The 26,737-nt window shown below is 39.1% G+C and overlaps 1 protein-coding gene across 7 annotated transcripts in view; it reads left to right on the top strand.

Annotated features, from left to right (window-relative positions):
* Positions 1-22,527, top strand: part of traf3ip2l (TRAF3 interacting protein 2-like) — a 75,768-nt gene extending 53,241 nt beyond the window's left edge. For 6 of the 7 annotated variants that reach the window (XM_041211739.1, XM_041211741.1, XM_041211740.1 and 3 more), the window contains 7 exons: positions 2,071-2,113; positions 4,562-4,629; positions 5,809-5,906; positions 7,314-7,382; positions 7,560-7,676; positions 11,924-11,998; positions 19,184-22,527. In XM_041211739.1, the coding sequence (XP_041067673.1) occupies positions 2,071-2,113; positions 4,562-4,629; positions 5,809-5,906; positions 7,314-7,382; positions 7,560-7,676; positions 11,924-11,998; positions 19,184-19,330 (617 nt within the window). In that variant the 3' untranslated portion in view covers positions 19,331-22,527. The remainder of the gene's footprint in view (positions 1-2,070; positions 2,114-4,561; positions 4,630-5,808; positions 5,907-7,313; positions 7,383-7,559; positions 7,677-11,923; positions 11,999-19,183) is intronic. The other variant, XM_041211744.1, reaches the window with a different exon arrangement.
* The last annotated feature ends 4,210 nt before the right edge of the window (positions 22,528-26,737 follow it).

Here is a 26,737-nt window from a genome sequence, read left to right as displayed (position 1 = left end):
CACTCTGGTCCTGTCCTCTTTCACCATCTAGCCACAATTTTTTTCTCCAAGCGTTTATCCAATTCCCTTTTGAAAGCTGGTGAACCTGTCCTCCCCACCCTATCAGGCGGTACATTCCACTCGTTACCCAAAACAAATTTATCCTCCCTGTCACCTCTGATTTGTTTTGCCAATCTTAAATCTGTGTCCTCAAACTAATGACCTTTCAGCCATTGGCAATAGATTCTCTTTATTTACTTTATCCAAACTCTTCTTTCTTGATTTTAAATATCTGTATGAAATCTCAGAAGCCTTTACTCAAAGGAAAACAGTCCCAGTTTGTTCAGTCTATCCACATAATAATCACTCATTCCTGGGGCCATTCGTTTGTACCTCTGTACCCTCCTTTTTATCTTGTTTGCTCTCTTACCTGCATCTGCCTTCTGTGGCCCACATTGCTCTTAGCCATTCTGTCAAATTCTTTGATAAATCAACCCAGCAGGAAATCAGTAACCCAGACCATTTAACAAAATAGCTAAGTGATTATTTCTTAAATGCAAGGTATCTGTCACTATTTTCTCTTCCAAAAATTACATTTTTATTTATTTTTTGTCTGAGTTTGTGCAACTTTTCACCGCCACTGTTACTTTGGTTAGATTTTATTTAAAATTGAAGTGCATGTTAGAGCATACATGAATGTAGTAATTAAAAACATTGCAAATTATTTGACTATTATGAGTATGTTCTACATATATAAGCCTGTACTTAGACAAAGATATTATCATTGGAATATTGTAAAAAAGAGAGACATGTTGCCGAAGCTTTTGGCCTTGCATTCATCTGGACAAATGCAAGAATGCCAAATTTCAAACAATTAAAACAATTTATATGAAGTATGCTAATAGCTGCACTAACAACCAATTTAAGATAATCAGTTGAGCTTGTAACATAGTTCATTTATGCTTGCCAGAAGTAACAAATGCAGGGACCCATTCTCTGTAAATCAAAACAATATGTTCATGCTTTGCACCTTTTTTGAATTACCCAGAAGCTTGGGGAATTTGAATTTCTCCATTGTAACACCTCAGCCAATCAGAGTTGACTTTCCAGCTAATCAGCATGCATTTCTCCTGTAGTGTAAATTGTTGTGATCATTTGAAATTTGACATTCTTGTGTTTGCCCTGATGAATGCAAGACGAAAAGTTTTGGTAACATGCCCCTCTTTCCAGCAACATTTAAATTCTGTACTACCAACTGACTGCCAATATTATCATTTAGATTGTCACATTGAAGTTGTGCCAATCCACTCATTAATTAGTGGCATATTTTTGGTATACAACTATTATGGAATGTAAGTTAGAACGTATGACATTTTAAAACATCACTTGTGCCATGATGCACTTTGAGGGAGTGGGAGATTGAGTTTACTTTTTGGGACATACTTGAGGGGCAGAATTTTTTTCTCCAACATAGTTTACCAACTCCTCATTCAGCAATGCAGTAAATAATAGACTCCTATGAATTAGCTTCATTTTCTTCCATCTCTGTGACCTGGCTTCAAAGTTTGCTTATGGCTGTAATGATCCTTTTTAAGATGAGTTTGAGCAATTGTGTAATTGGACACAAAACAGCCCCTAATTAACACTTAAGTTCAGTTTTAAAGGCAATTGCTCTTAAGTTAGGGTAAAACCATATGGTTCAGTTTCAGAAAAGCAGCACACTTGGTCTGGCTCGCAATGTAGGTAATGTGTGAAATTCTGTTATCACTTTTGATACTGTACACATGCATTTATATCAAAAACTGCAATATGGCCTCATGGTAAAATTATTGTAGATTTAGTTTTATCCAAAGCTTCTGTCACATTGACACAGGACTTGGGGAACACAGGTGGATTACAGAATGCCGCAAGGTTCAGCGGTGGTTTGGGGGTAATGTCAGTCATTATTAGGACTGTGTTTAGGAAGTGGAGACAGAATAAATGTACCTTAATCTTATGAATTGAATTATATAGCAGGTGGCTTACTACAACTATTTTGAAATATACTACAATTTACTTTGTGTAACCTCTAGCATTTCAATATAATTGCAGGTTTAATTCCTCCAAATGGTCCTGGAAATGTTTCATTTCAGAGGTAGGCATTTGAAGTATTTTCCTTGCTTCCTATTTCTCTCATGGAAAAAGCCATGTATGTTTGAGATTTGATGTGGTGGCAACTATTTAGGTCAAACTTTTTTGTGACCTTTGGAAAGATTGGTTCATCAGTGGTTGAAGTTTTAAATTGCTGTGTGCAGGAAGTAGATATAATCAATGTGAATCAGAAGAATATGTGAGTTGTCATAACTACTGTAGTTCAATAACTTTGAGTGGGAGAATTAGTAGGTGAAATGGAGTGCAGCAGAACTAATACTGAGCAACTCTAATTGTTAAAATTACATATTTGGGAGAAAAACAGCCTCATTCATTCACTTTTTTTGCAATGAATCTTTAAGGAGCAGATATTTCGCACAGCCCTGTGTTGCTTGACATTTTGTTCAAGGTATCTTATTTTGAATAAAACAAAAATCTTTCTTTTGCTGTTTTTGTTTACTTTATTGCTGATTTCAGAAATGGGAAGAAACAAAAGACCTGCCCTACCTTTGCCAACACAACTCTCTCTGTTGCTGGGCAATATGTGCAAGTGCCTCAGGAGATTATTCCTCCTTGAAGTTTGGCTTCTGCTGAGCATGTACTCATGATGGAACTAAGATCACAGTCTTGCTGTATAGGAAACCCTGGGAACATGTTTCACTACTCTTGGTACAGTGTATTACAGCTCCAATACATTGACCACTGTGAATGGAAGCATGAGCTCTGAGAAGAATGTAAAGGGGCACAGACTGGTTCATTGGGGAAGAAGGTGGCACATGACATGGTGAAATGTGAAGTTATTCACTTTGGTAGGAAGAATGGGAAAACAATATTCTTTTAAATGGCGAGAATCAATTCCGTTTTGGTGTTCAGAGATTTGGGTGTCCAAATATACAAAACATCGAAAGTTAACATCTAGGTACTACAATTAATTAGGAAAGCAAATGGTATATTGGCCTTTATTGCAAGGGGTTTGGAATATAATATTAAGGAGGTCTTGCTGCAATAGAGCTTTGGTATGACCATGCCTAGATTAGTGTACAGTTTTGGATGCCTTAACTAAAGAAGGGTATATTTGCTTTTAGAGTGGCTGTGGCAAAGATTCACTATTTTGATTCTTAGGATGAGATGGTGTCCTGTGTATAGAGATTGAGTAGAACAGGACTATACTCCCTGGAGTTTAAAAGAACGAGAGGTGATCTCATTGAAATATATAAAATTCTTAGCTTCTCAGAGGGCTTGGCAGAATGGATGCTATTTCCCTTGGTTGGGGAGTTTAGAATTAGGGGTCACAGTCTCAGAATAAGCAGTCAGGCATTTGGAATTGAGATGAAAAATTTCTTCTCTCAAATGATTGTGAATCTTTGCAGTTCTCTTCTCCAGATGACTGGATGCTAGCAGTTGACTTATTAAAATGCATCCTTTTTTTAATCATTCATGGGATGTGGGCATCACTGGCTAGCCAACAATTATTGCCCATCCCTAATTGCCCTTGAGAAGGTGGTGGTGAGCTGTCACCTTGAATTGTTGCAGGAACGCCCACTGCTATTAGGGAGGGAGTTCCAGGATTTTGACTGTGACAGTGAAGGAATGGGGATATATTCCCAAGTCAGGAGTGGCTTAGAAAGGAACTTGGTGGTGGTGGTGTTCCCAGGTGTCTGCTCCATTTGCCCTTCAGATGGTAGTGGCTGACATCCACTATCAGAGGCAGGAGAACTTGAACAGTGGAATAGAGGAAATGGAGGGGTGGGGTGTAGAAATAGCAACTGGTGGCCAAGGATGGAGCTGCATGGCCAAGGAACTTCCCAGGAAGCTGCTAGTCCAGGAGCCATCTTGACTTGTTTTATCTGTAGTTCTGTTAGTATGTTGTGGGAAAGATATGAGTGATATTGCATGGAAAGTTCTCCAAAGATATTTCGCAGCAAAAGCATTTACTATGGTGTTTGACATTGTTCAGTGGAATAATTATATACAGGACTTCAGGTATGCCTAAATTCAATGCTGCGATTGTAGGTTTTATCGATCTTTTTTATTCTATCTGTAGTCACAAAGGGACAGATTTCAAGCTTGTTTACTGTTTCAGATATAGTCCCTTTTGAGGCCAAGGTTCATGGTGGTTTGAGGTGTGTCCTGTATCTTATTTATTTTAGCCTGATTCAGTATTGAAAGAAATATCAGTCAGATTTACTTGCATACTCATAGGATAGAAGTGGAAGCCATGTAGCTGCTCTGTAGTTGTCTGATTTGTATGTATATTGGTAATTCTATGTGCAAAACCACTTCACTTCATGCAGAATTTTATATGAATTAATAAAAAGAATCATGGGCCAAAATTTTCATTGTCAGGGTTGCTAATGATTGGTAGTCAAATCAATTTGCTTGATGTGGGAGACTACATGTATTGTCATATCCAGAGTAGATTATTCTAATTTCATATCCTATATATTTTCAGGGCAGTTGCTCCTACAGATCCTGTAAATACAAATGCACCATTCAGCCTTCCGCTTCCTCGTGAACAGAGTAAGTAGCGTTAATAAATTGTCATTATCTAAAAAATGAATTTTGTTATTCTAGCATGGAAATGACATTTGGATCAGACTGTATTAGATGCCTAAAGCTAAAATGAGCATTGGAATTGTCAAAGAAAAGATAATGTGATAATTATTTTAAAGGAAAGTAAAATACTGCAGATGCTAGAAATCTGAAATAAGAACAAAATGCTGGAAAAACTCAGCAGGTCTGACAGCATCTATGGAGAGTGAAACAGAGCTAATGTTTCAAGTCTTTGTGACCCTTCAGAGCTGAAGAGTAGAAATGTGATGCAATTTAACCTGGAGCAGGTGAAACTGAATAGAAGGCCAAAGATAGATGGGGACTAGGGAGAGACTGACAAAGATGTCATGGACAAAAAGACAAAGAGAGTGTTAATGGTAATGGTAAGGGCTAAAGAAGGTGCTGATAGGGCCATGAAGGTAAGAAAGCAGAACAAAGGTAAGCACTCTGTGAAAGAACAACATGGAACAAGTAACAGATGGCCCTACTCGAAACGTCAACTCTTTTCTTCTCTGCCGATGCTGCCAGACCTGCTGAGTTTTTCCAGGTAATTCTGTTTTTGTTTTGGATTTCCAGCATCCGCGGTTTTTTTGTTTTTATATAAGTAACAGATGGCCCTTTTGGGGGTGGGGAGGGGGCAGTAGTTGTGGAAAAAGGATAGAAAAAGTGATTAAAAGCAGATTAAACAATGAATAAATTAATAAAAATGAAAATAAGTGGATGAAAAATATTTTTTTTAAAAAGGGGTGAAGATGGAAGAGAGTGCTGATGCTCCCTCTACCTTTACCCCTTTTTAATCCCCTTTTAAAAATTTTTTATCCACTTATTTTCACCTGCTGCACCCCTCTTGAACAGTACAATCTTTATCACATTGCTACTTCCTTTTAGCTCTAAAGAGGGGTCACTCAAAACATTAACTCTATTTCTCTCCACCAATGCAGTCAGACCTGAGTTTTTCCAGCATTTTCTGCTTTTATATTAGATATTTTTATATGGCAGATTAACTAGCTGTTATTACCAGCTGTTCCCTGGTGCTCTTGTTTTTGACCCATATTGAAGTTCCATGTTGGTATTCTAGTTTCAAAGTTTCCAATTTCCTAAACACCATTGTAGAATTAATAACATGAATGTTTTAATTTTTACCAGGAAAAGTCTTTGTGACTTATGCTACAGATAACGACAAGCATGTTGAAGAGGTCATCAAGTTTGTTGCTTTGTTAATCCGAAATGGATTTGAAACCCAGGTTGGTTGTGGCACTGTCTCCCTCTTGTTTATCTGCACTTGGCTTTCATCCTTGATCTCTGGAGATTGGAGGTAGAAGGGACTGAAAATCAAGTTTATATCAAATTAATTCTTCTTCTCATGCTGTTGAGGAATTATGTAGCCAGCTAGCTTATTTAATCAGAAACATCTCTGGGTTGGAAGAATCAGCACTTCTGTTCCCTCTTTTGCAGCGATGATCTTTATAGTGTTCACCATTACGTATTTTTTACAAAGGTATTTCTGATCATTTTTGTTGCATGTATATTCCAGGACAGATCTTTGGGTTGTAATTTTTTTTTGATTTAGTAAAGAGCCTTGCTTTACAATGTTTGAAAATTTACAGAATAACTAATATTTTGAAGTTGAAAACTTTTTGTAGTGTATCATATATACAGTCAGTACTGTGCCAACGGTGAGACATTCCATCAAAGGAGTTTATTTGGTGCTAGTGAAGCACCTTTTTATTTGTATCTTTTGTGTAAATGGATATCAAGCTTCCAAATTGGAATGAATGCTTTTTTAAAAAAAACAGTTCTGGTATCTGCTAAAACAGATTTATTGACTTGATAGAAATTATTTTCAAGCTTAACGGGAGAAAGTACTTTTGGCTTTGAAGAATAAGAATCAGTTTTGGAAGCCCTGTAAAGGTTGAATTTTAAACATTTCCATTTTCTGTTTGGCATTTAGTTTTTAAAAACATTTACTGTTTGGAATTGGTATTCAGCAGCAGAATTTGAACAATTTCTTCAGAGTTTCCAATGTTTTTCACTTTATTTAAAAAATCATTATCCATGGTTTTACAGGGAAAACACATTCATGAAGGTGATAATGTGGTAAATATAAGTTCAGATTCAATCAGATGGCAGTATTCAAATGAGTCTTACCTGAACTTAAGCCATAGTGCAAATCTACCCCAATTTGTAACTGAAATGGTAATCCCACTTGGCCGCAAAAAAAGGTGTTTGAATAAAGATCAAGTACATATTTCTGTTACAACATGGTGGATTTAGTCTGCGTTGGGCCGTGCTAAAGCTGACCTTGCTTCCTTTAAAACCTTATCATTTGAGATGGGTCACCTATCTCTCTCTTCTCACTTCCACTTTACAGTTTTCCCACATTGCCCATCTTTATACTCCTGCAGTGTTTCACGATCTTCGTCACAATACAACCCACAATTGGATGTCATAGGAATTGAGGAAACAATATTGAAGGAACAATATTGAAATATACCCTAGACTAGGAATCCAGCCCATTGCTGTTTTCATTTTTGTCAATCACAGAAATTAATTCAGACATATCTGTTGTATTAACCATCATGTGTGCATTTTAGAATAACCAAAGTGATAATTACAAATAATTGTTTCAGGACCATTTGTTTTTATTTTAGATTGATATGTTTGAGCAACATTTTAGAAGTATAAACAAAATTGACTGGATGGAAAGATACATCAATGATGTAAGTTAGCCTCTCTAAAATTACACAATATTTGAACAGTACTTCATAGCCGCCTTGACAATAATTTAGTCTAAAGGTTTATGTACTGACTGAATTATATTACTGAATAAAAAAAATTCTGAAACAACATATTTTATCATCTTTAATAATGGCTTCATTTTTTATATGCACACACAGAAAGGATATCTGATCATTATTGTTATCAGCCCGAAATACTGGGAAGCTGTTACATCTCAGAACTTTGAATTAAAAAATGATGAACATTCTTTGAATACAGTCTTTATCTACAAACAGGTAATTATAATGACACTGACTTCATTCTTAATGTTTTTGAATCACTAAGTTATATCTAACAGAGGATTTGAAAAATTGTACTGAGTTGCAGATAACTTGTCCTGGACAAGTAGTGCTCCCTACCTTTTCTGTCCTAAAGCGTGCACAATTCTTCTGCAGGTTTATTCCACACTCTTTCTCTTTCCTTATTCATGATTTAGTTACTCTTAGTTACTGTTTAGTGATCTCTCTGTCTTTACCATTATTTCCAACTCATATTTACTCTTGCCATTTACTTGTATCTCTGTATGGAGAATTAGGTTATTCTTTATTATCCCAAGTCTATCTTAAGAACATAGAAGAATAGAAATATTCTATTTAACCTCTCGAGCCTGTTTCAGCATTCAGTAAGATCATGCCTGATCTGTAACCCAATTCCATTTACCTGTTTTTGTTACATATCCCTTAAATATCCTCGTCTAACAAATCTAATGAATCATAAACTTGAAAATTTCAATTGACCCAGCTTCTAAGGCCTTTTGGAGGAAGCAAGCTCCAAATTTCCACTAAATTCTGACAAAAGGTCATCAGCCTGAATCATTAACTCCATTTTTTGGTCCACAGGGGCTGTCTGACCTGAGTGTTTTCATCGTGGTTTTTTTTTTATTCCAGACTTGCACTACCTTTTGCTTCCTGACTTTACTCCTTAATGGCCTTGCTTTGTTTTTTAAGATTATGGCCTTGCTTTGTTTATTTAAGATTACGCCCTCTGGTCAGGATTTCCCACATAGGAAATAATTTCCCAGAAGGCACTCTATCAAATCTCCTTTTCAGTTGAAATACCTCCATTAGTTGAGCTGTCAATTCTTCTCGGCTTGAAGGATTATCAGTTTAGGGTAAGTTTACAATAGGCTACAAGTTTTTGTAAGCTGTCTTCATAAGAACTTTAACCCTTTAAGCTCTGATTTATCTGGTGAATCTGTACTGTGCTCCCCCCAAGTCTAGATCCATATTTCCTGAGGCTCAGTACACAAAGCTGAATACAGTGCTCCAGGTGAGATCTGACAACTGAAGCACTACTTGATAGCAATAATGGAAAATTTAATTGAACCAATTGGATCTCCTCACTTTTCCCCTTCACCCTTTTATTCTTCTCTTGTAGTCAGTGTTCATTTTCTGGATATGATTTCAATACTTTGCTTAGGTGGCTGTTGTTTGTTATAAAGTCAGGAGAGTGAGAATCAACAACCTTATGACTCCAAGGTGAGAGTGCTACCAACTGAGCCATGACTGATGCGCACAGATCAGAATTTTATTAGAACATCAGATATAGGAGCAGGAGTAGGCCATTTGGCCCCTCAAGCTTGCCCTGCCTTTCAATAAGATCATGGCTGATCTGCCCCTGGCCTCGACTCCTCTTTCATGCCAGCTGCTCCATAGTCTTCAACTCCCTGATATTTCAAAAATCTATCTACATCCTTAAATACTTTCAGCGATCTAACCTCCACAATTCTCTTCGGTAGAGAATTCCAGACATTCACTACCCTCTGAGAAGAAACTCCTTTGCATCTCAGTTTTAAATGAGTGTCCCCTTATTTTGTAACTGTCCCCTAGTTTGAGATTCCCCCAATAGTGGAAACATCATCTCAACATCTACCCTGTCAAGCCTCCTCAGAATCTTGTTCATTTCAATAAGATTGCCCCTCATTATACCAAATTCTAATGAATAAAGGCCTAACCTGTTTAGCCGTTCTTGATAAGTCAACCCCTTCATCCCAGGAATTGGCCTAGCAAATCTCTTTTGAACTGCCTCCAATGCCAGTATATCCTTTCTTAAATATGGGGACCAAAACTGTACACTGTACTCTAGGTGCGGCCCCACCAACACCCTGTACAGTTGTAACAAGACTTCCTATTTTTAAACTCCAACCTTCTAGCAATACAGCACAAAATTCTGTTTGCCTTCTTAATTACTTGCTGCACCTGCATGCTAACGTTTTATGTTTCATGCATGAGAAATGTTTGACTCCATTTTCTTTGCATGAAGCCCTAAGTTTCAAACTTAGTATCTTCCGTTTTCTTGCATTCCCCTGCAAAAAGCTGGGCCATGGTGAGGATGACATAATGGGGATGTGTTTCCAGACTATTGATGAGGAATTGGGGGGGAAGGGTGTAGGAATTGCTCTGTGCTGCACTTTTTTGGAGTGCCCCTCCAAAAATCTATGCCCTTAATAACAATTTAATTGTCAAATAATTTTTACATGGAAACTTGATTGATACCTGGTGACTTCTGCTTCAAGCAGAAGCCCTAGTCAAAATGTTTCCTCCTTAACTGTCAGCTCCCCACACCCCTCCCCCAATTCCTCATCAATAGTCTGGGAACACATCCCCATTATGCCATCCTCACCATGACCCAGCCCCAACAGCTTTTTGTGGTGGAATGCAAGAAAACGGAAGGTACTAAGTTTGAAACTTAGGACCTCATGTGAAGAAAATGGAGGCAAACATTTCTAACCTTGCTGCTAGGTCCTTGCGAGGTGATATTAGCTAACTCCTTGCAAAATAAAGATGAACCTCCTTAACCAATGCAGAACAGTCCATTACTTAGTTGCCATTTTACTGTAAATTTTCTGAGACATCAAATGATCCCAGCTGATAGATGGAACCCAGCTTGATAGATCCTAACTTTTTTTTAGAAACATGGAGAATGGCTACGAAACAGATACACAGGAATCAACTCTTAACGAAAGAATAAAACATTAAACAAAAGATGAACTGTGTTACAATGCTCCTTCACTGACAATTATATTTTTACAGATATGTACAGATTCGTAAGGATAACACAAGTTACAAAAGCTATCTTATACTCTGTACTCTAATGTTCACAATAAGTACAGTCCATATAAACCAATAGGCGACCTGTGATCAGGTACACCACACTCTGAAACCAAGTGATAGATGCCACCCCAAACAGATGCTATGGATTTCTGATCAACTCCCCCCAGATGCTTGTCACACCATGAGCCAACCAGCCTCACTGAATTCCACATTTTTCAAGGGTTTCCAATCTCCATTCTCTAAGAACTTGCTTTGGAATCTTCCAAACGACGCTTTCTCTCAGAAGCCTTCCACAAGGGTCCACCTCCACCATTTTGAACCCTTTTTCTGATGTTCCTCTCCCCTGGACCGCCACGTGCATTCAATCTTTGTCTTCTATGCTCTTTCTTTCAAATGCTCTGCCATGCCAACAGAACACCACCACCTCACATGCCAATAGTAAAGCGTTATAGACTGTCAGCTGTCTCCTTGGATCTTCTGGCTTCTTGAAAGCCTAGTGCTTTAAGTCTGCATCCTGCAACTTTCTCTGCTCCTCGCTTTTAACTTCACTTAACAGAATGTTTTCCAGATTCCTGTTCTTTCCCTTTGACGAGAAAGTCTTCTTGGGACTGACCACACACACACACACCCCCCCACCCCCCATCTAGGAAACCAGCTTCCTGCAGCTCCTTTCTGCCCAGCTTCTCCCAGCTCCTGTTTCCAACTTTAGTTTGGGACTTGTTATCTGTCCCTTTCCTCTGCTGCTTCTGCTGGCAACTCCTTTCAACCTTAAAGCATAATCACCACCTGAACTTGAACTGCTTTCAGTTCCTCTGTGTTCCTGTGTGGGCCTCCTATTGCTAGGCAACAGCCCAGTTTTTTTCCCACCTTTTTTGTTTGTCTTAACTCCCCTTCAAGAGTCATAAACCTCATTTAAAATACAAGCATCTTTTAAAGTGAAACTAAAACTCAAGTTTTCCCCCCTTCTTAACACACCAATACAGAAATCCAAATTAAACTTAAAGCTACAACTCATTCCTAACATCCACACATACAAATATAACTTACTTAAACTATCTCTTCCTAACAAAAGCCTGCACTCGTTCATGATTCCAGATTTTTATAATTTTGTTCAAATTTAGGTATTCTTAGCTGTTGGTTTGCTTTCACACATCAAAAGCGTACTCAGTCATGGGTAAAAGTGTGTTTTCGCCCTCAGGAAGTTCCATGAATTTTCGGTGATCACATTTTAAAATGCTGCAGCTTGGTTACTAGTTAAATAGTTGACATAAGCTCTGAAGACAGCCTTATGTATTGGATTTGGAAGCAGTCAGATTTTCAATTTATAGATTACCTTTTCATGCTAAATGCTGTAAGAATTGTTCATTTCTGAAATGCTGTTCAAAATACTTTGGTTATTTCATAAGCTTCCACTTATTGCTTTGTTGCAGCTTCAAAATGAATTTATTCAGAATGGGAGCAAGAACTTCAGATTTGTTCCAATTATTTTCCCCGGAGCCAACATGGTAAGCAAAGTGAAGAGGCAGATAATCAGTGAGAACTTTGAGACATGTTGGGCTCTTGAGAGAAGTGTACCTTGATGCAATATAGTTGCAGGGAAAAAAAAAGTCAAAGGCACATGCAGTAAAAAGTTCCTGAATTAAAGGCGAAAGTACAGGATTTAACAAGTTAAGATTTGATGAATAGAAAAGTGAATATTCACATTTGTCACTGAGGCAGAGGGTTGTTTAACAGTGCTTAAAACTTATGTTGTTAAAAGGGTACTTATACTGAAATGAAGACGACTTGACTTTCTGTGGTGAATTTGGTTCATACCTACCACTCAAATACAGCAACTTCATACCATTCAGGACATTTCAATGATGAGCCAGACAATAAGATGCCGTTTTTGTGCAGCTAACAAGACAGCGGCACACCTCAGGCAGCAGCTTTGAAATTTCCACATTTAATCTCACGCTGCTCTCTCCTGAAGTCGCTGAAGCGGTTGTGCATAAATAACAGCAAATTAAAGTGAAAACAATTGATGAAACAGCTGAAGACAGTTGGTTCAAAGATTTTGCCCCAAGGAGCTGTTATGATTGGCTTCCAATAGCCACAACCATCTGCCTCTGTCAGGTGTGACTTCAGCTACTGCAAGGTTTTCCATTGACCTCTGTTTAGCTAGGGCTGTATGATGCCATGCTCTATCAAATGCCTTTACGTCAAGGATAGCAATTCTCTGTTCTCTTCTGGCATTCAGCTCTCGATTATGTTTTGACCAAGGCTCTGATGAGATCAGAGACCAAGGAGCATTGGTAAACAGATTTTTGGCACATAGGTGTTGCTAAATAGCAGTACAAATGAATATTCCTTCATTTTGCTGATAGGAGAAAGTTGATATAATTGGCTGTAAGTTGTTGTACATCTATTAATGGTGACACCATTCTAAGAAAGCTAAAAGTAGATTAAATAATACATAACACCAAAATAATGTGGAAAATTAAAAATTATTTTTCAAAATTTCACTGCAGATTTGAGTAAATATTTAAGTAAGAGTAATACAACAGCTAGTATATTTGTGCCTTATCAACTAAAGATAATCAGTATTTTTACTTTTTGCAAACTTAGCAATTTAGTTTTATCATTTAGATTATCTAATGTAAGTTTCTATTTGCTTGTGTTATTTCCTCTGACACATTGTTAGTATGAGGAAGTGGTAGGAGATGGCCTTGCTGTGATTGAGGGCATGGAAGTAGAGAGGAGGTGTAAAGTTGCACAGTTGAAGGAACAACTTTGAATATGGGTTAGAGTTCATATGAAGGGAGGACAGTGAAATCGGAGGAAAGAGCAAGGTGATTTGGGATACGGGTTAAAATTGAGAATCAGTGCAGAGGCTAAGGGAGAAAAGGCAGGGGAATTTGAAGCGATAATGAATGACGTTTCAAAGGAGAGATGAGTTGGCTAGAATAAGATGAGATGCTCAAAGGATTAGCAGATGCCAGAGGAGTGGTCAATACAATTTCAGTGGTGTTGTCCATTATGCCACCATAGCAGTTTTGTCAGGGCAGGTGGTAGAAAGTAGCCTGGTGAAATGGCTTCAGTAAGGAGCAGGCTGTGGTCAACCATGAGCAAAGTTTTGTCAAAGCCAGCATGTCAGTGCAATCATTCTGAATAAGGTGGTTGGTGGCAAGATCATCTTTGTTGAGTAAATTGCCATTCTGGAGAGAGCCAGAGATTGTTGGTCTAGTGGGAGAGTCTAAGGAAGTACTAGTGGTTGGAGTGATTGGGATAATGAGGCTAGCAAGATTAGCTCCTAGCGAGTGCACTGGAGATTGGGCAGTTAGAGTTGCTTCTCATAGGAGATGCTCATGAGTGTCTTGATGGGTCTTTTCAGAGAAAGTTGAGAGAAGCTGTTTGATCCAGTATCCTTGGTTTGTAGGGGCTAAAGAATCCAGGTTGCACATTTGTTTCAGGGTAACCTAGTTGGTACAGACAGAAAACATCTGGAGATCGTTGTTAGAATAAACACATGCTGTTTATTTACAGACTAAAATCGACAGCTACACTGTGTGCTAACAACATAAAATTCTGTCTTCACTCATCAGTGGCTAACTCGAGACTCACTCTCAGAAGTAGCCTGTGCTACTCTGCTATTGGATATCAAGATCATGTGACCTTACATTACAATACTTGTCTTATATTACATATCAGATTACTACATCCCTTCCCTCTTTACTGAAAAATAATTTTACAGTTTTTCAATATATCAAGTTATTTACACAACTTAATTATTTACAAAGTCAGTCTCTCTTGGGGTTTCCTTATGCATGTAGAACGTCTCAGCTATACAGCTTCTGAAGTTTGCTTTTGAATCTCCCTTACTGAAGTCGCCTAAGCATCTGGTTCTGCAGCAGGTACCTGTAAATTTGTTTCCTCGACTCTTTCAGGTACAGTCAGCCCTCCATGTAAATTTGTACTTGGTTGAGTTCTTTCAACAAAAAATGTTGATTCAGTCCCAAACACTGTTGGAATTGCTTCTGGATATTTGGTTTCTCCACCTCATATGTGCTCCACGTGTCTCCTTACTATTCAATCTCCAACTTTCACGTGGTAGGAAAGAGGTCCCGTTACAGCACTTATTTCACCGAACAACCATGCTGGTCCTTCTCTAAAATTTTTCACAAATACTTTCTCTCCTACATTAAATGCTCTGTCCTGACTGTGACAATCATGTCCCATTTTCTGACTTTCCTGCCGCCTCTCTACCTCCACACTGCACCACTCCCTCGCCAAATTTGGCATGATTAGGCTCAGTCTCGAGCAGAGACGGTGCTTCAGCAATTCTGCAGGTGTGACACCTGTTGTCAAATGAGGGTGGGTCTATAATGGAAAAGAAATTGTGCTAATTTAGTCACTATTGAATCTCCAGATAATTTCTTCATAACCAAACTTGAATGTCTGAACTCTCTTGGCATGTCCATTTGAAGAAGGGTGATATGGAGATGTTTTCACATGAACAATACCATTTGAGGCTTGCAAATCAGTTAAATTCAGCACTTGTGAATACTGTTCCATTATCTGATACTAGCACTTCAGGTAATCCGTTTGTAGCGAAGCTTTGTCAAAGCTAGTCTATTGTTACTGAAGATGTAGGTGACCTCACTTCATGTATATCCGTCCATTTTGAATGAATGTCTATGATAAGGAGAAAAATTGTTCTCATAAAAGGCCCCACATAGACTATGTGTGCCCGTACCCATGGCCTTCCTGGTCACTCCCAAGGGTGTAACGGAGCTGTTGCAGGTAATTTTTGTACTTGTTGACACTGCATACAACTTCTCACTAAGTTTTCTATTCCTCCCAGCCACCACATATAGCTACATGCTATTGCCTTTATTTTGGAAATTCAGGGATGTGAACTGATAACAATGGCTTTCATCCTTTTGGAAGAACAATCACTTGAGCTCCCCACAGTGTAATACCATCTTGGCTGGTTATTTCATATCTTCTCTGGAAATACGGTTTCTTTTCATCAAACTCATGGTTGGTCACGAACACACAGAACTTGATTTCTTACTTTGGATAAGTCTGGGTCTTGGTTTATCCAATCTTTAATCTGTTTAGCACATATCGGTGATGAGTCCAGAAAGCTCAATAACAAGATGTATTCCTGAGGAATTGGAACATCCTTATCCTTTATTTGCAAGGGAAAACGACTGAGTGCATTTGCAGTTTGACTTCCGTATGCTCATACGCTGCTAAGATCAATGCCCACCTTCATACTCTTGCTGAGGCTATAGGGGATGTAGCCTTGTCTTCACCAAATAGTCCTAATAATGGCTTGTGGTCCATCATAATAATGACAAAATGATGACCATGTACATGTTGATGAAACTACTTAACACTGAAAATGATTGCCAGGCCTTCTTTTTCAATTTGAGAACTTTTTCTGTGCAGTACCAAGTGTTCTCGACACACGTCCTATAGGTCATTCTGACCCATCATCCATTCAATAGGAAAGCACTGCTCCCACTCCATAAGGTGATGCATCATACTTAATATCAACTCTCTCTTTGGGTGAAAATGTATAAGTGTATAAGATTGTAGCAACGGTTTCCCTTTTTTTGTGAAAGTTTCTGCTTGTGGTATTTGCCATGACCATCTCTGGTTTTTCTTGAACAAGTAATACAGTGGTGCTGGTTCTGTTGACAAATTAGGCAAGAAACATCCATGGTAATTGATTTATCCCCAAGAATGATTTCATTTCGGATGTATTCCTTGGTGCTGGGGCTTCTTTAATGGCTTTCACTTTTTCTTCAACTGGATTTAGGCCTTGTGAATCTACCTTTGTGACCTAGGTAAATTACCTCTTTTGCCTGGAATGTGCACTTTCCTTTTTCAATCTCACTGCAACCTGCAAAAAAAAACATTTCTGAACTTCTTCCAAGTTCATCAAATGTTCCTTTTCAGTGAGTTCAGTCATGAGAATGCCATCCAAATAAATTACCACATGGGGCAATCCCTGTAGCAAACTTTCCATGGTTCTTTGGAATGTGGCGCAAGCAGAAGATAAGCCAAATGATAAATGGGTGTATTGGTACAATCCCTTATTTGTATTTATGGTGACAAACTTCCAGGATGCCTTCTCTAAGTCCAATTGTTGTTTGCAGTTTGGCATCTACCTTATACTACATTGCATAAGGTGCTGGTCTTGCCTTCATGAATCTTGGTGTTGCCTCTGGATCTACATGAATGTTTGCTTGTAGCCCCTCAATTTTTCAAAGCTCTTCCTTGAAAACTGAGGTATATTCTTGTGGTAGCTGTGGTAATCCATTGGTTCGCAGTTGGAAGCTTTCAGTCCATTCCAATTTAATTTCTTACAGCCGGTTTGGCTTGAGGAGGCTCGGTCCCTCGCATGCTACTACCATCAAGGGTAATCTCCCTGTTTGACCTTCATAGTGTACTGTGACTTTATATACACTCTTGACTTGTATGTCTTCTCCGGTGTAAGTTTTTAAAAATATTTCATCAACTTCTAAATTCACCTTACATTCTCCATGATTCAGATATCTAAACATATGCTCACCAATCACCATAGTGGCTGCGCTAGTATCCGCCTCCATTCTGAGAGGCTTCTCATTACTCTCCTGGTTAAATAGGCTCTGTTCTTCCTACCTTTTAAATAATACAGCAAATAGATATCAGCATCTATTACTTCAGACTTTTCAACACTGTTTATCTGAGTTTTTGCTTTTGTCTGAAAGTTTGCCTGATCTTATCTTTACCATGTCTCGAGGTGTCCATTTCAATGGCAGAAGAAACATTCGACCTTTTTAAACTATTTCATTACAAGAGGTGCTTCCACCTCTTATTATTATGCCATATTTTTGCTGCTAAGTTTTCCCTTTAAATTTGCCTGCTAGTGGTGGCTCCTTCCCTCTTTGGAGTAAAGCTCTGCACTTTTTGTGCTCTGGCTGAGGCTCCCTGCCCCATTTTGTGCTCCTTGAATGGCTTCTGAGTCTAGCACTGCACTTTCCATTGCAAGAGTGATTTCCAATGCCTTCTGAAAATCATTTGATTCAGCCAGTAATCTCTTCTGAATCGTGTTTTCATTTATACTGCACACCAAACAATCTCTAAGCATAGCATTAATAGAAGTACCAAACTCTCAATATTCAGTTAATTGCTTCAGACTTGCCACATAACAAGCAACTGCCTTCCCCGCAGCTCTATTTCTTGAGTTAAATTTAAACCGTTGCATCATCACAGATGACTTGGGCTGGTAATGATTCTTTACGAGGTTCACTAAATCATCAGAACTTTGAGTCTGGGGCACTGGGCACCAACAGAGTCCGAATTAGTCCATATGTCTTACTCTCATACATGGACAGAAGGATGGCACGCCTCTTCCCCGCAATGTCATTCGCCTGGAAGTGAAACCATAGCGAGACCACTCATCCAAGGTTGGATCGAAAGGCCTCAATCTTTCAAATTGCAGCATTCTCTGAGGGGATTACTTCGACACTGAAGAAAATTTTATTTTACTTACAACTACTATGCGAGGTACGGCCTGATTTTCGGTTCTTCTGGATTCCTTTGGTTTTTTTCTCTTTTTTTACCTTGTTTTTTTCTGTGATTTTTTTTTTGCACTTTTATTCTCGTCGCCAGTTTGTTGGATCCAATGCCCTTCCTTTGTAGGGGCTAAAGGATCCAGGTTGCACGTTTGGTTCAGGGTGACTGAGTTGGTACCCGTGCTGCTCTGTTATTGGATATTAGGATTGTGACCTTATATTATAATACTTGTCTTGAAGGTATATGACATATCAGATTACTACAGAAGCACAGGGTGGCTGTAGCTTTATTCAAAAGCAATTAATGCTGGGAGGCAGAAAAGTAATGATTGGTTGGGTTGAGGGGCAAAATAACCAAGAAGAGAGAAATGAGCAGATGAGATGACTGGGTGACAAGAAACGAAGACAGGAGAGAAGGGTCAAAAAGGGGAAAAAGAAACAAGTAATTGGGATGCATCTGAGCAAAAACCAAAATACATACGTGAGTAGACACTGTTCAAGTTACATCGGCATGATGGAGTTTGGAAGTGACAAGTCCTGGTTATAAATGGAAGAAAGGGCAGTGATGAGAAATCAAAAATCCTATTTGAGATTGTGTTGAAGTTGAATTGTCTCAGTGTGAAATTGAATTGAGGACAGCATACAGTCAACTTGGAGCACTGATAAACCAAAGTACTGGTTTAGGAACAGTTGTGGAGAGACAGAGTATCAATGGGTACCCAGCTGGAGATTGTTCAGCTGGAACAGAGGGCCAAGGAGAGGTGACCATATGCAAGCAGTGGTTAAATCTGGAGGTTTATTCTGAAAAGTGGTTATTCTACTTCCAAATTAGAAATGCACAAGCTTCCATTTTGTGCCTGGTCATTTCCAGTGAAATTTATGCACATCACCCTAATTCAAATCCCGATAGAATCTAGTTGAACTAATTGGGACATCCATTGTACATTAACAGCTCTTAATATAATTCTGAGAAATGATGAAGTACTGAGATGTAATTACGAGAGCTGAATAAATCAGTGGTTATCTAGTTTTAATAAATGGCATGGCCATCTTATTCACAAGCTGGCACTTCTAACGGATTGCAAAAGTCTCTTTTTAATTAAAAATTGATTTGATAATTCTCTATTTTCATTTGTTCAGAAACATGTTCCTTCATGGCTACAAAATACACATGTCTACTGCTGGCCAATGCATAGCCAGGATATTCTACGACGACTGATGCGCCTGGAAAAATACAACCCTCCTCCAGTTGGTGAACTCCCTACCATCATTCAGAAATCAATATAACCCCATCTTGATCTTGCTGTAATAATATCGTAAAACAAACTTTTGCGAAAGTGCCATACATTGTTTTTGTAACTGCTGTGGCTCAGGATAACCGGTTTTCAGAGTTCTTGATGGGCTTCAAAATGTTTCCAATATCAGGGATACAGTCAGAAATCAATAACTTTGCATCATTCAAAAATGATAAAATCGTGACCACAAGAAATGATATTTCTTTTAAGGTTTGCTTCAACTTGGTGTATCAAACACGTATGGTGTAAACCTGACTTGTTATGAGAGGTGGATCATCAAACCAGTAGCATTTCTGAAATATTAAACTGAAATTTTGTTTAAGGATCAGTTTTCACAACTGTTTCTCTCTCCAGCCACGTTTACTGCTTTAGTCAGTGCTGTTAGTACAAGCTATAATCTGATGCTAATGAGGTGGATTAAATAACCAAGGTAATCACGGATTCTGAAATGTTCAGAGGGATCTGGGTGTCCTTATATATCAGTCAAAGTTAAGCAAGTGCAGGGAGCAATGAGGTAAATAAATGATTTGTTAGCCTTTATTGTAAGAGATTGGTGAGACCACACCTGAAGTACCCTGTATAGTTTTGGTCATCTTGCCTAAGGAAAGATATACTTGCCTTAGAGGGGCTGCAACAAAGCTTTACTACACTCATTCCTTGATTAAGGATAATTGTCCTACAAGGAAAGATCAAATGCTGGGAGGATATTTCACTTGGCTAGGGAATCTAGAACATGGGGGCACAGTCTCAGATGTAAGTGGTAACTGAGATGAGAAATTTCTTCACTCAAAGGGTGTGAATCTTAGGAGTTTTCTACCCCAGAGGTCACTGAATACTCAGTCATAAAGTATGCTCAAGACTAAGATTTTTTTTGGATTCTAAGGGAATCGAGGGATATTGGAATAAGGCGTAACAAGTATCTGAGGTAGAAGATTATCCATGATTTTGAACAGTAGGACAGGCTCAAAGTGTTGAAAGACCTCCTTCTATTCCTTACATTCTTAAATAGGTACGAATAGCTTGTTGAGCAGTCGAGTCAGCCCAGTGAGTCTGAGTATTTAATATGATACAGGCAGTGTCTTCATTATAACATCTATGGAAATGGAAAGTGGCTAACATTAGTTATCAGATATAAACAGCTGGCTGCATAACAGGTGGTAAAAGTGGTGGGAGTTGTAATTTCTTATGGCCACTATGTTATCTCAACAGTGTTGTGATTTTTGTTACCTTCTGTCAAGCTAGAACAGGATGTTACTCCTGTGAAAACCATACATCTAGTAAAAACACACGCTTGTGGTTTTATTTGCATAAAAGATAAATATCCTCCTACAAAAACAACAAAAACCACCAAAAAAGAAAGGTATAAAAAAGAAACATTGTTAGAATAAAACTTTACCTTGAAAAATGATTTATTTTAAATGGTTTCTAGATGTAGATAAAGAGCAGTTTCCAACACAAGATAACCTAACTATATTTTGTCTTAGTTTATTTTGGCATTTCATTCACATTTTAACCTTTATGGCTTAAGTACACAAAGTATTAAAAAAATAAGCTCAAGTGCAGTCTACACTTGTTTGGCATTAGTCCTATCCATATACATGACAATGGGCAAGAATTTGCTGTAACAGGACATCTAACAGCATCTGAGATTAGTTAAATTTATCCCTCAATCCTTCAGCTCAAGTTTTTTTTGCCTGTAACATTACTGAAAATGCCAGCTGCTAATAGCACAACAAGGGAACTAATTAAATTTAAGGATTGGGAAAGAAACAGGAAGGACTGAGGAGGGTGTAAAAAAAGGTTGAATTCAATGTCAAATCAGGTACAGAAAGAGAAATGAATAGGAAAAAAAGGTTGGATTGAGGAAAAAAGATGCAAAGAGAGCCAAAAAAATGAATTTTGATATTTTAAAAATCCCTACAAAATTCAATACCTGAAGGAATGAACTTCCAGACTTATAATAATTAATATTCACTGCCAGAGAGGTTGATTACAGTCATTAACACTTAGCACAAAAGGGTGCTTACATATGTAATGACAAGATTTAACCTTCTGCAATGGGTTTAATGGACAAATGCAACAATTTCCTACGAAGTGGCTAGAGGAAAGATGTTTTATTTTTGCAAAGTTAATAACAGAGCATCACAACATGTACAACAACTTTTGGATGCTCACATTTAATCTCCCGTCTGTTCACCTGAAATTGCTGGACCATTTACCCATAAATAACAATGTGTGCCATTAGCCTTAACTTATACAGCAAATTCTGGGCCATTAACAATAAATACTATTTTGCAATATAAGCCCATTTCCCCCTTTTTATATTTTTTCTCCTCAATGATTCTTTGTAGGTTTTGTCCTAATGCCTTCATCTGGATCATATAATTCTAATATACACCTATTCAGGGCTATAATACAAGATCTTTTAATCTATACAGGATGCAAATTCTATTTCTGTAGAGGACATATCTATTTTTAGAAAATTTGGTATTTACTCCATAATCACCAACACAGTGGGGCTGTCACAATGGACAATTGATACATGTCTAAGGTGTTGTTTTTTTCCAATGTATTTTAAACATAAAACATTTTAACTGGTGCTGTTCTTTTGCTACTAGTTGTTTGAATCCTTTTATTTTGCTTCACCTATCAGTGATTGATGCAAGTGTTATTTTGAGGTGTCATAGAACACCACATATGGTACCATGGAGTATTCTCACCGCTGAATGGAGTCCAAAAATCAGGAAGAATCATCAAGCTGTTTCAAAGACCACCTGACAATCAACTTAGGATAGCATTACCTGAACTCTGGAAGCACGTTTTCTACATACTGTCTTGTTCACAATTAATGCTTGGCCTGCATAGAAGAGAATGGAGGGGATTCATAACTCTTGCTAATAAAAGCTCTGGCAAATAGGTCAACAATATTTTGTAATTTTTTTTTAGCATGTGGTCTTGATTTCCTTAATCCAGAATGTGATGGAGTCAGATTCAAGCAATTTACACACTATAAAATAACCATGGGATATATTACTGTAATTAATGCAGTCTTGTTTATGCAGTGGAATGTAATATCAGAAGTTCAACTCTGGACTAACTTGGTACCATTTGTGCTCTGAAATCGGACAATTTGCTATTGTGTTATGTATTAAAATATACTGAATTGAATAAATCAAACTTTTACCAATATATTAGGGATGTTTCTGATTCAGCGTACTTTTTGAAAATTGTTCTTCAGGGTATGGGCATTTTTGTGAAGATACTCCCACAATATAGTCAGACACATTGTAAAATTTTGACTTGGAAGCAATGAAAGAACAGACATATATGATCAGGTTAAGATGGTGTGTGATATGGAGAACTTGGATATGATGATGATCTCATGCAGTTGCTCCTCCTCCTATGTGGCTGCTCTTCACCTTGTAGATATTACACATTGCAGTCATTGTATGCTGGTGGTGGAGGGAGTGGATGGTTAAACTAGTGTATGGGATTCCAGGACAGTTTTGTCCATAATGTCAAGTTTGTGTTTTTGCTGTTGTACCCATCTAGGCAAATGGAGTATTATATCATGCTTCTTGTGCCTTTGTAAGAACATAAGAAATAGGGACAGGTGTAGACCATTCAGCCCCTTTAGCCTGCTCTGCTACTCAATAAGATCATGGTTGATCATCTTGTGTTTCGGTTTCTACATTCCAATCGAACCCCGATTAAACTTTGATTCCCTTGCCTAACAAAAATCTATCTACCTCTGCCTTAAACATATTCAATGACCCTGCCTCCATCACTTTCTGAGGCAGAAAGTTCCAAAGTTGCACAACCCTCAGAACAAATTTCTCCTCACCTGTCCTAAAAGGGAAACCCCTAATTTTAAAACACTGTCCCCTAGTTCTGGACTCTTCCACAAGAGGAAACATCCTTTCAATGTCTACCTTGTCAAGGCTGTTCAGGATTTTGTATACTTCAATTAACTCACCTCTCGCTCTAAAGTCCAGTGCAAACAAGCCCAGTCTGCCCAACCTTTCCCCATAAGACAACCCACTCATTCCAGGTATCAACCTAGTAAACTTTGAACTGCCTCAAATGCAATTACATCCTTAAATAAGACATCCAAAACTGCATACACTATTCGAGGTGTGAGCTCACCAATACTTTGTAAAACTGAAGCAGAGCATCCTTTTATGCTGAACCCCTCTCGTAATAAAGGATAGCATTGCATTAGCCGCCTTATTGACTTGCTGTACCTGCATACTAACTTTTTGTGACTTATGTACTAGAACACCTAGATCCCTCTGCACCTCAGAATTATGCAGCCGTTCTCCATTTATGCAATACTCTGCTTCTTTGTTTTTCCTTCCCAAGTGAGCAACTTCACATTTTCCCACATTAAGCTCCATTTGCCAGACCTTTGCCCACTCACTCAACCTATCTATATCCATCTGCAACCTCATGTCCTCTTCACTGCATTCTTTCCTACCTATCTTTGTCATCTGTAAATTTAGCTACCATACCTTCACTCCCTTCACCTAAGTCATCGATGTAAATTGTAAAAAGCTGAGGGCCCAGTACAGACCCCTGTGGACTCCACTCGTCACATCCTGCCAATCAGAATAAGACCCAGTTTTGCATACTTCCTGCCAGCCAGCCTATCTTCTATCCATGGTAACATGTTACCCTATTCACCAAGCGCTTTTATTTTCCGTAATAATATTTGATGTGACACCTTATCAAATGCCTTCAGGAAATCCAAGTACAGTATATCTACAGGCTCCCCTTTATCCACTGCGCATGTTACTCCTTAAAAAAAAATCCAATAAATTGGTTAAACATAATTTTCCTTTCACAAATCCATGCTGACTCTTGATTGCCTTGAGCTCTCCTAAGTGCCCAGCTATAACCACCTTAATGATCAATTCTTAAAATCAAACTTCCTCATGGCAGACATCAAGCTAACTGGCCTATGGTTTCTTGCCTTACTCCCTGCTTGAATAGTGGGGTTATGTTTGCTACTTTCCAATCTGATGAAACCTTTCCAGAATATTAGCTAATTTCAGGAAGTTAATACAGCTTCAACTACCTCATGAGCCATCTCTTTTAAGACCCTAGGATGTAGTCCATCGGGACCCGGAGACTTGCTAGCCCACAGCTCCATCAATTTGCTCAGTACCGTTTCCCTAGTGATTTCAGTTTCACCAAGTTCCTTTCTCCCGTTAACCACCTGATCAGCTATTACTAGAACGTTTTTTGTATCCTCTGTAGTGAACACAGAAGCAAAATATTTGTTAATTCCTTCCGTCATTTCCGTATTATCTACTGTTAACTCCCCGCTGTCACAAGTAGAGGATAAGGGAGTCGAGGTGAGCCAGCCATATGCACAAATCTAGCGTCTAGTAGTGATGGCATTTGTGTCTGGTCTGGTTGAGTTTGATCAGTGTTGATGGAGCACTCGGCAATGAAAATGCCATTGTGTATCAAAGGGTGGCATTGAGATCTGAGGGAGATGGCTATTGCCTGTTATGTGTGCAGTGTAAATGCTACCTCCCATTCATTAGCCTCTTCTTGGACGTTGTCTAGGTCTGGCTTCATGGTCTCCCAATCCCAGACATCCTGCTTCTACCTCCTTCCCAAAATCCATAAACAGGACTGTCCCGGTAGACCAATTGTGTCAGCCTGTTCCACGGAATTAATTTCTTCCTATCTTGACCCATTCTCTCTCCCCTTGTCCAGTCTCTTCCCACCTACATCCGCAATTCCTCTGATGATCTACGTCATATCAACAATTTCCAGTTTTCTCGCACTAAACACCATCTCTTCACCATGGACGTCCAATCCCTCTACACCTCTATTCCCCACCAGGCGGGTCTGAGGGGTCTGCGCTTCTTCCTTGAAAAGAGGCCTGAACAATCCCCATCCACCACCACTCTCCCCCGTCTGGCTGGACTTGTTTTCTCACTTAAAAAATTCTCCCTAAGTTTGCCTTACTTCTAAATAAAAGGTATGGCTATGGGCACCCGCCCGGACCCCAGTAATGCCTGTCTCTTTTTGGAGTATGTGGAACATTCCTTGTTCCAGTTCTACTCAGGCCCTCCCCCCCACCCACAACTCTTTTTATTCGGTACATCATTAACTGCCACTTCATGCTCTCGACTGGACCTGGAAAAATGTATCAATTTTGCTTACAATTTTCATCCCTCCATCACCTTCACATGGTCCATCTCTAACACTTCCCTCCCCTTCCTTGACTTCTATGTCTCCATTTCTGGTGATAGACTGTCCACCAATATTCGTTACAAGCCCACCAACTCCCACAGCTGCCTCAACTACAGCTCCTCACACTCTGCTTCCCGTAAGGAGTCCATCCCACCTCTCAATTCCTTCGCCTTTGTCACATCTGTTCTAATGATGCCACTTTCCAAAATGATGCTTCTGACATGTCTTCCTTCTTCCTTAACCGAGGTTTTCCACCCACGGTGGTTGACATGGCCCTCAACCGTGTCCAACCCATCTCCCGCGCCTCTGCCCTTACACGTTCCCCTCCCAGAACCATGATAGGGTCCCCCTTGTCCTCACTTTTCACCCCATCAGCCTCCTCATTCGAAGGATCATCCTCTGTCAACTTCAGCATGATGTCATCACCAAACACATCTTCCCCTCACCCGCCCCTGTCAGCATCCCCTAGGGACTGTTCCCTGCAGGACACCCTGATCCACTCCTCCATCATCCCTGACATTTCATCTCCTTCCAACGGTACCTTCCCTTGCAATCACAGAAGGTGCAACACCTGCCCCTTTACCTCCTCCCTCCTCAACATCCAAGGGCCCAAACACTCCTTTCAGGTGAAGCAACGCTTCATTTGCACCTCCTTCAATCTGGGCTACCGCATTCGCTGCTCCCAGTGCAGTCCCCTCTATATTGGGGAGACCAAATGCAAACTAGGCGATGGCTTTGCAGAATACTTTCGGTCTGTCTGCAAGCATGACCCAGACCCTCCTGTCATTTGCCATTTTAACACACCATCCTGCTCTCATGCCCACATGTCTGCCTTTGGCCTGCTGCAATGCAGACTGGAGGAATAGCACCTCACCTTCCAATCAGGCACTTCAGCCTTCCAAACATAACATTGAGTTCAACAACGTTAGACCATGAACTCTGTCCTCCATCTTTACCCCTTTTTAAATCCCTTTTTTAAAGTTTATTTTTATTTTTATCCTCTTATTTTTATATGTATTTTTATTCATTTATTCATTGTTTTATTCCCTTTTTATCCCCCCTTTTTTATCCTCTTTTCTATCCTTTTTTCCCCCAACCACTGCCCCCTCTCCCCAACCCACCCCACCCACAATAGGGCCATCTGTTACTTGTTCCATGTTCTTTCATAGAGCACTGACCCTTGTTCTGC

This window comes from Carcharodon carcharias, chromosome 18 (assembly GCF_017639515.1).
Source record: "Carcharodon carcharias isolate sCarCar2 chromosome 18, sCarCar2.pri, whole genome shotgun sequence".
In the NCBI taxonomy this organism is placed as follows: Eukaryota; Metazoa; Chordata; class Chondrichthyes; order Lamniformes; family Lamnidae; genus Carcharodon; species Carcharodon carcharias.
Note: the sequence above shows the minus strand (reverse complement) of the source record. Positions and strands in the feature narration are given on the sequence as shown.